Source organism: Parasteatoda tepidariorum, unplaced genomic scaffold (genome assembly GCF_043381705.1).
Source record: "Parasteatoda tepidariorum isolate YZ-2023 unplaced genomic scaffold, CAS_Ptep_4.0 HiC_scaffold_1766, whole genome shotgun sequence".
In the NCBI taxonomy this organism is placed as follows: Eukaryota; Metazoa; Arthropoda; class Arachnida; order Araneae; family Theridiidae; genus Parasteatoda; species Parasteatoda tepidariorum.
Window position 1 is genome coordinate 401 of NW_027261469.1, and position 10,076 is coordinate 10,476.

Sequence of the window (10,076 nt, forward strand, 5' to 3'; positions counted from 1 at the left end):
TGAGCGCTCATCAAACCAAACAAGTGAAAATATATTTCATATATTGCGGTTACACCCTATATTTTGAGAGTCAGGGTGGAAAAAATGCATGTTCATTCAGAGAAAGTACACTTTTGTGTCTGCTTTCGTGACTCAAAATATCACTATTTAATTAGCATATTTAAGGTCAGCCTCTTAAACTATTAAGATTGATTCTAGTGCATGAAAATCCAATCGTTAAAACAAAAATTTTTTTGTCCATCTTTTTGCACACTGTACATCAAAACAAAGAAGTAATTTTGGAAATAAGTCATGACAGAAAAGTAGAGTTTGGTTTGTAAAAGTTTTAAATGTAGAATCTAACCATATGCATGTATCCATGTAACAGTAAAATTTGAAAGAGACATGTCTGATAAAGGTAATCAAATATACACAATAAAAACAAAATGATAAAAAAATCTTAATATTAAAGCAATAAATATACAAGAATTAGCTTTTTACCTATCAGGGCAGGTTAAAAATATCTCTGAAATCAACTTCATATCATTCAATTGCATGGCTACTCGCAGAGCTTCTGGATAACGTTTAAACTTCCTGTAAAGCTGTAAGGCACATTTCAAGAGATTTGTGTTTTCAGGCTCTGACACATAAGGCACACAGCTGAAAAATTTTTTTATTGCATTCAAGTTATTTATAAAACTTAAAACCTTAACATTGAACTTAAAAAATTTGTGAAAACTAAGTTGCCAATACACAATTTATGATGCACAAATGTTAATAAATCATATAAATTTACTTTGATCAAATGAGTGCATCCTATAAATTTAATTTTATTCCTGAGGAAAGCCTCTGTTTGCTCTGCTCACCAATACCAGTGGTTGCTTTTCATTCATCATTTTTTTAATAGAATTACATTTTTTTAATATTATATATTTTTTGTTAATGAAATATATAATTTTCATAATTTACAACAAAAGTTTCAAAAAAATGTGAATTAACTTTAGAATAAACTAAATGAATTGGAATTTTGAATAAAAACTTGCATTGCGCTCATAATAAAAATGCTCCTTTTAGCACATCAAATCTGTTTCTGTATTTCATTAGACTGTAAATATACACATACAGTATTTTAACTACAAGCTTAATAGTTAATCAAGTATATAACGAATATAATTTAGAGCTATTAATAAATTTTTCTTAAGCCATCATAATCCCTGTACACATCTTTGTAATTTCAAGTTTCTGAGTCATATAGTTTTTGGGCACAAAATTTAATGCAAAGTTGAACACCAAAGCCTGTCTTAATATAAAGATATTATCATCTATATTTAAATAATCACTCGTCTGATTTAACTGAAGCATGTGTAATATTCTTGATGGAACCCAATAGCAAAGTAAACAAAAAAATTAATAAAACTGTATAGTTAAAAGATGTACAGGAATTGTAATTGAAAGAAGCTGGAAATTGCTTATGTAGTATAAAAAGTAAACCAATGTTTACCTAGACAAGTATAAAGCAACTCTGGGAAAAGCGTCCTCATCAACATATTGTTCCAGCATATCAAGATGCTCTATTTCCATTGCAAGATCACAAGCATCTGCTTCTGCATTATGAGCCATGTGATAAGGTATAATTTGTCCAGCAAGATTTAAAAGTTGCTTTTGGTATGCAGTATCATCAGATTTGTTCCACTCTTGAGCAATTTCTCCAGACAAATGCCTGAAATAAAAATATGCAACATTTGATCATATTTCTTTTTAAAGACTACAAAAATGATATTTAAAACAATAAAATTGAGCAAGTTAAAAAGAGTTTTAAATGAAATATTTTAGGAAAAAAAAAAAACTTTTTTATGGTTTTGCACAAAAAAGTAAAAATAAATATTGAGTCAAACTTATAAAAGTTGACTTGATATAATCTCGGTTAATTTTTCAGATATTATGTACACTTCATATAAATTTCATCTTAAGAAGTGTCACAAGAATTTTGAATAAAACTTTTCAAAAAGTAGATAAAAATTTGCACACCTGCTTCATTCTTACACCCCCCAAAAAAATTTTCTTAATTCTTTACATAATGAAGAAATAAGAAAATTCTCATAATAAAACTTTAATCTGGTAACATATTTAAGTGCACCTTACTTATCCACTTTTATTGTCAAAAAAATAAACAAAACTTGCAAGAATGAATTCAACAACTTTTTTTAGCTAGGAATTTTAAGTAACGATGTATCAATAAATTTATAAGAATTCTTAATTTAAACATTTTAGATGCCATTAACTGGTCCTTAAATAAAAAAAATTCTAAAATAGTTCCTGCAAAATTTTATAATATTGGCAGAAAAAAATCATTTTCATTTTCAAAGTTCAAAAAAAAAAAAAAAAAAAAAAAAAAAAAAAAAAANAAAAAAAAAAAAAAAAAAAAAAAAAAAAAAGGAGGAAAACTTACAGTATAGGTAAACTTAAAAGCATAACTAATAAATTTGTTTCCTTTAAAATTAAATATAATTGAAAAACACAAGAGAGGATCTTCTTTGGCACAACACAATATAAATAATTAGACTGAATATATAATGAAAAAAAAAATACAGTAGACACAATTTTAACAATTTATCCTCACCTTACATATTCATGACCCCAGGAGCCAATTTCTTCTTGAGATCCTAACAAACGATATTTTAAACATTCTCTTTGTTCACTCATAGTCATAGCTAATATCGATACAATATCAGCAACAAAGTTCTAAAATGAAAAAAAGGTATATGAGAAACTGTATAATTAGTAACTGCATAAGATATACGAGAACTAAATCACACAATTGAGAAAGCAAAGAAATGAATAAGTAAGCTATTACAAAGTAAGTAGTTTGAAGGAAAAAAAATGGTATTGAAATAAAGCAAAAAAAAAAAAAAACATAAGCTGAACAATATGTATTTTACAGTCTAGCTAGATAATTTTTTTATATTCACATTTTATATTATACATTATATTGTATTCTTGCAATAGCAAGTTATCAATCAAGAAAAGAATTCGGGTTAAATTTTAACAATTTTGTGACCAGTGTATGATGTTAATAATGAGAAAAAGAGCCAATGTTACACAAAAATTGTTTTCCTTACCCCAAACTAGTTGGTACTCATCGACCTAAAGCTATGTGAGATGGTCGCTAAGTAGCCATCAGGAATAGAACTCATGTACTTTCCCATGACAAACTTTAGTGGCAGAAAATATTATGAATTTAAATAACTTGAGGTGTAAGAAAAAAATGAAGAGTCTAGAACAATAAATCATTAACAGTATTAGAAATCTTTAATTAAGTGACTTCTCATTCTGTTAAGTTGATTTCAGGTTTACTGACAATAGATTATAAGAAGTAGATAATTATAACCCCATGTAAAATCATTTAATATTCCTAATCCAGTAATTAAAGCTTAGATTTCATTCTTCAGGTACTGGTATGTTTCTCAGAAAGAAAGAAAAATTCAGTATTTAAAATTGGAAGGAAAAAAAACATAACTCAAATAATTTTTTAGTAGGTAGTTTTTATAATATCCCCAAAATATTCTAGTTTCAATAGATAACTTTAAATACAACAATCTCATATTTATTACCTTAGCATCAATATCTGGGTATTTTTCATACAGCTGCTTTAACGTGTCATAATGAGGCCGTAGAAACTTCAAAGGCTTTGGAACTGAAGTCATAGATGTGGTGGATGCTCTAATTTTTGAGCGGAGTTGATTCAAAGTGGGAACATAAAGTTCTGTCTTATCTTCCTATTAACAAAAAGAGAAAAAAAATTTAAATTTATACATCATAACAAATATTTATTAAAATCATTGCATTTTTTAACTATAAATATTTATAGCAGTGACAAAGAATTCCAAAAAAAAATAATAAATAAATACTGTCACGGGATGCAAAGAGGGTCAGTTGTTAAAGAGTTAAAAAACAATGACACATAATCACATAGAGGTCATAACAAATGGTTATTTGGAAATAATGAAGCTTTTTAACCATAAATTCTTAAATATTAATGACAGTGACTAAGAATTAAAAAATTTACAACGTTAATTGTCTCTTTCTGTTATCATATAAATCCATAGAAAATCAATAGCTATTAGCTCGAAAATATAGTTACTGCCATTTAATTTAGATAAATGGTACATCAAAAAATAAAGGAATAAAAACCTGTATGAAAAAATAAATAAAATCTTATAAATAAATAAGAGTTGATAATGACTAGAACTTATTAAGTTAAAAAAATAATGATACCTTTACACTTAAAGTAGACTTATAACTCTCAAATCTGTGCTTTATGAGGAAAATCTTAAACTTACTTAACTTTATAATAAAAAAATTTTAAATTTCATAAATGCATACTCTCAAATATGTTATTTAAAATGTACTTATTTGCCTTATAGAGTACCTGAAAGTAATTTAGTTTAGCAACATAATTACAACTGTAAAAGGTCTAAATACATATCTAATATCCAAACAAACAAAATAAAGTACTACAAAGCTGCAAGTTGAAACTAAAAACATGAGAATAATCTCTATTCAATTTGACTTGCAAATAAACAAACATAATTTTGCAGAAGATCGTTGTTAGAGGGATTTAATTGATTCATATTCATATGTTTCACAACATGCTAGCAATTAATATAATTATTTAAAAAATTACATAATTAATGAAAATTTAATACAATTGGCAACCAATTATTATTTACAAATTGCAGGGTTGGGTTTTTGACGTCAAAAAGTGGTTTTTGACATGACAAGGGTATAATACTGGTTTAAACCGTCAAAAACCCGTCAAAAATGTCAAAAACTGAAGTTTGCCAAGAAAATATATAAACTTCAAAACTACCAACAGTTGCCATGCATTATATTGAAATTTAATTATACTATAGGTAATCAGCAGGTTTTAAAATATTTTTTAATTAAAATTAAGGTAAAATAACAGATTTAAAATCTCAGAAATTTATATTCAAATGCATGTGCAGAAAAATTTTGCACAAAAATTGTTTAAATATTTATACTTAAAAAAATTTTTTTTTTTTTTTTGATACTTAAGAAAATTAAAAGTTTATTACTATGCATTTTTGACATATAAGGAACATATAACTAATATTTATAAGGAACTTACAAGTTATGTTGTATAAATACAAACTTGATACAAGATACAAGTGTATAAAAAATTTTTTTTAATGTTATACCGAATATCTTTATTATCCAGTATGTTAATTTGAATTTAAAAGTAGTTATATTTATGAATAATGATAAATATAATTCATATTGTTTATTATATTTATTTATAATTATTACACTTATCATTTTAAAACAATTTTTATCTCTTAATTTTTTTTTCTCCACTTGTATTAAGAATACAAATAATGCATATCTTGAAAGCAAGAAGTAATTATTCAACAGCTGAATATTTAGATATTCAACAAAACTATGTATATAGTATTCAGCAAAATGAAATTCACAAGTATTTGGATAAACTAAATTTTCAGCATAGTAAATGAATAGGCTGAATATACTGTAAATCGACACTAACTACTCTGTGTATTTAACAGAAAGCACTTAAATTTGTATTGTCTTATGTTAAAAAGATTATTAAGAAGATTTAAAAGAATATTAAAAAGATTTTTCTTTAAAAGATGTCTAATGTACAAAACTGCTAATGTTTATCTTTAAAAATGTCTAATTTTTAGTATAATCTATACTATACACTAAATTTGGTTATAAATAAATTTCTTAATAATATCACTGCAGATTTTCAATAACACATGAAAATGAATACATAATATTACAAAAGATGTGAGCTTTCAAAAGTACAAGATTTTGGTTACTATTCAAAATATAAGTGTTTCTTCAAAATTTTAAATTTATTTTTTCTAGAACATATTTAGAAACACTATCCTTTATAAAAAATATATAAATTTTATGTATTAATTAAATTTCACATATGAATATAGGTTTTTGACATTTTCGACATTTTTGACAGTGAGGTTTTTGACGTGACGGTTTAAACCATGGTTTAAACTGTCAAAAACTGTCACATGTCAAAAACCTGCCAACCCTGACAAATTGCAATAATTTTGCTTAATTAATTTATAATAATATTTCACAAAAAAAAATATATTTTCCATGTGTTGATTTGAATCAATGATTTTTTTTTTTTAAAAAAAAGAAAAATTATGAGATTTAAATTAGTGATAAAAATACAACCTCGATATTATTTGTAAGTTATATACAGATAAACACATGAAAATAACTTTTTAAAACTCAAAAAGTTTAATTAGAAATCAAACAAGATATAACTTCATGAACATAGCATTTTCTTATATACATTTAGAAGTACAAGTAATTAAGTTGAGAAACATTGTGACAACTGGTAATGTTATAACTAAAATATCTAAAAACTACTTACATTAAGAACTTGAATATATGTATTCAGTTCATCTTGTAATGCTTTATCTTCGTCAGACTATAAACAAAAATATAAATATTAGCTAAAATAAAAAAAAAACATTTCTTATACAACAGTGAAAGACAATCTTAAAACACGCTCTAAAGGCATATAATTTGAACATTCATAAAAATAATGAAAAAATAATAGCAGAAAATATGTCGTGATTGATGTAGCAGAGTTGGGTTTATTTTTTAAGAACACTTTTACACTAACTGCAATAATAAATATGGTATAATTCTTATCGAAATAATAAGGGATATTTCCACAGTACCTGTTTGCACCAACTGCCAAAGGGATCTTAAACTTGCAAATTTTTTAAAAAAGATATGTAGATCTGATTAAGTTGAAATAATTTGTTTCATAGTTTTATAGACATTTACTGGGATTGCGGCAAGCATTTTTATTTCAGTTTTAGAAACTGATAAAAAAATTTATGTTTACAAACTATTTGTTAATGATCAACCTATAAAGTATGTTAGTTTAAGCTTTCAATGAACTTTCTTCTAATATCATTAAAAACTGTCTTACTTATAGTTCAAACTAGTAGAGAAACATCTAAAGAACTGATCTACATAGAAATTTAAGAATAAATATCAAAATTGATTTCTGAGGTTCAAAATTGATTTCTTCACTTATTATGAATAGATTTCTGAGGTGGGTAAATTGGGTATATGGTTAAGCTTAGTTAAGTGTTGTATGATGATAACTTTTTATTTCTGTGTTAGCTCTTGTAAGTGTTTAATGCTTTATATTTTATAATGTAACGGCTAAAAAATTTTTACTTGTTTGATTATAGCCCTACATGGTAATTTTAATGCTGAAAATAAAGTTTCCTTTAAATTTCAGCTTTTAAAGAGAAGAATGATAGGTAAGAATAACAATATAACAGACATATTATACAATTAAAAAAAAATTTACCGAAATAGCATAATGGTACAACTTAATGAGCATATTTTTAAAGATTTAGTTGAGCTTTCATGGAAAACAATAACAATTTCCTTAAAGTGACTAAATTCAATATAAATGCATGCCTGCTATAAATAGCAAAAACATTTTAAATTACCAGTATAGATATTATTAGAAATTGTTTTTTTTAAATATAATCATGATACATTTATTTAAGAGCTTTTTTATTTCTAAAACAATATTTGCAAATGTTTTCTGGTAAAATATATAGTATCCTTAAAACAATACTCAATTTAGCCCAGGGGTTAAATGGGGATATTAAAACATGCTCTTTTGGATGCATTACGGTAAGAAAAGAATCTAACAAAATAGATAAATTATGGCTTATAATCTATATGAATCAAAAATGCATCAAAATTTTCACTAAAATTAATTTAATGGTTAAGTTTTAGAGCCTTCTTTTAAAAAGAAAAAAAAAACTCTGATTTTATACTTATTTTACCTCATTTGACCCTATTTTTACATTTAATTTCTTGTGTAATATAAGTGACAGGAGATTTCGTATTGGTATCTGTCCGTACCTAAAAAAATTTTAAAATTGCAAAAGAAAAAAAACTTTGAAGTTGCCCAGGGTTGGCCATCTAGGATTTTTTTTCTTTTCTTTTTTAGTTTCTCGAGGGTTACTGCCCAGAAATCACAAAACTTGATGATTATTTTGTGCAGTGGTTGGAAAAACTACATTATTTTTGTAGCTTACTGTAATTATTATGTTATGTTGTTAACTACATCACTATTTTTAAATGTAGTGACTTCAAACAACTTATCAAGTGCAGTAAGTACTCCACTATTTTAAGGAGAACTTTGCTGAACAACCTAATTTACACCCATGTTCAAAATGATTTTGTACTGGTTTGAGTGAATTGATTTGAAAATGATTTGAATTGGTTTACATTAAATATAAATAATTATTAAGAAATATTTATTCATGTTTATGATTCGAAAATATCTTCTTCGAATTTGCTCAGTTAACCTTTAACTTTTTATGCCTTTCTCGAGAATGTACGCTAGTTTAAGGCTGTACTTATCAAATACTTATAATTTTGTAATGTGTTTAATGCTTTTTTATTCCGTCCAAGAAATGAGTGCATAGAAAATATGTTACCCTTTCATTGAAATAACAAAGTTCCTCAAGTGCACATTCACGTGTGAAAGTATTACCAAAGATGCTAAATCATCAAATATTCATAATGGCAAGTTTAAATATTAGTCATACATCATTCTAAATAAGTTATTTATGTTAACACTCAACAGAAGCAAAAGGGGCATTTTTATTGTGTCTTGAGAAGATTTGTACCCGACAAATTCGAAAAATTAGTTGTGTTAGAGCCTTGGTTCTTTACGAAACTAACCTATAAGTAGTTGCCAGTTATAGTTATTACAAAACTATAAAACTAACAAGGCAGTTAGTTGCCGAAAATCCCGCTAAGCTACTGTTTTTTTGTATCACACTACACAACATTATAAACTACTTAAAAAAGTTGCAAATACAGTAGTTTCGATACGGAAATCCCCCAAATGTTTTTCAAATTAGCAACATAACAGGCATACAATGAATTAAATACCATTTCATTTCCTTTTTATTTAAAACGACAAAACACTTAAAGATAGCTTCTATCAAAAACTTTACTTCTTCTCTTGGTTAGTGGGATGAATCATATGCAAAAAAGAGTAAAACAAATTTTAAAATCAAATACAAGAGTACGAGATATGTTATAAAAAATTTTAATTGATCCGGTTAAAAACATTTTCACTGATGGTTCACAGATTTGAAAATCAATAAAAAAAAACTTTTATCTAACTTTAGACTAAGTTTTCTTATTAAACTAATATGGTTTCTTAGTAATTAAAGAAAATTTACTAAATCTGGCTCTTTCTCTTCTTCGATCTTCTTTTCCTTTTTTTCTTTAACATCCTTCGGATCTTCAACAGGTACCTTTACACGTTCCTTCATATTTACAAATAAAGATAGAAAACACAACTATTTAATAAATTTGTTAAAAATTTTTTAAATGGTTTCTTTAACTGTTTCAAAATATACTCCACTCGACCGACAGACAGTTTATATTTTACTACGCGAGTTTAGATGTCTCTTCATTTGGAATGACAAAGCAAAAGTCTGCACGCTCTGCAATAATAAATCACACAATAAAAAAACACTTCAACTTCCATGCAAGGCTTTAATCGGAAAAGAAGAGATATGAGCAGGCCTAATGAGGGTCTCTATCTTCATAGGAATTGGTAACTAATTTTAAACCATAGTTTCTACTACAGAATGGCAACAAGGAGATGATGGGCTTTTCGCATTGTGATTGGCTGTTGACTATCACTCATGGTTGCAAGAATTAGGGAAGTTATCGCGTTTATTGGAAGTTGTCGCTGGAAGTTGCGTTGGGAAGTTATCGCGTCACAGGTTGTGTTATTCCTACTAAATTTAACCCATGAACGGCATTTTCTGCGAGCCTAACTTCAAGCCACAAATAAACAAACGAAGGGTGGAATTCAACTGCAACATCGACTGTCTCGGGTGAAATCGTAACTTTCGCAATGCATGATGGGAAATCTCGTAAGTTTCAATTCAACTGAAACACTTACGTTGAAAACAGGGACTAATATAGGGGATCAGGACATTTAACTTTCCCCGGGGGGGTTC

General features: G+C 26.5%; 1 protein-coding gene across 1 annotated transcript; it reads right to left on the reverse strand.

The window, feature by feature from the left end:
* Window positions 1-480: 480 nt before the first annotated feature.
* LOC122273020 (26S proteasome non-ATPase regulatory subunit 2) lies at window positions 481-9,938 on the reverse strand (the record flags this gene model as incomplete). The annotated part of the gene is given in 6 exon segments (XM_043057068.2): window positions 481-639; window positions 1,481-1,699; window positions 2,600-2,721; window positions 3,591-3,755; window positions 6,419-6,475; window positions 9,285-9,938. Coding segments are annotated over 6 exon segments (815 nt in total), but the record flags the coding sequence as incomplete, so codon positions are not given.
* Window positions 9,939-10,076: the final 138 nt, after the last annotated feature.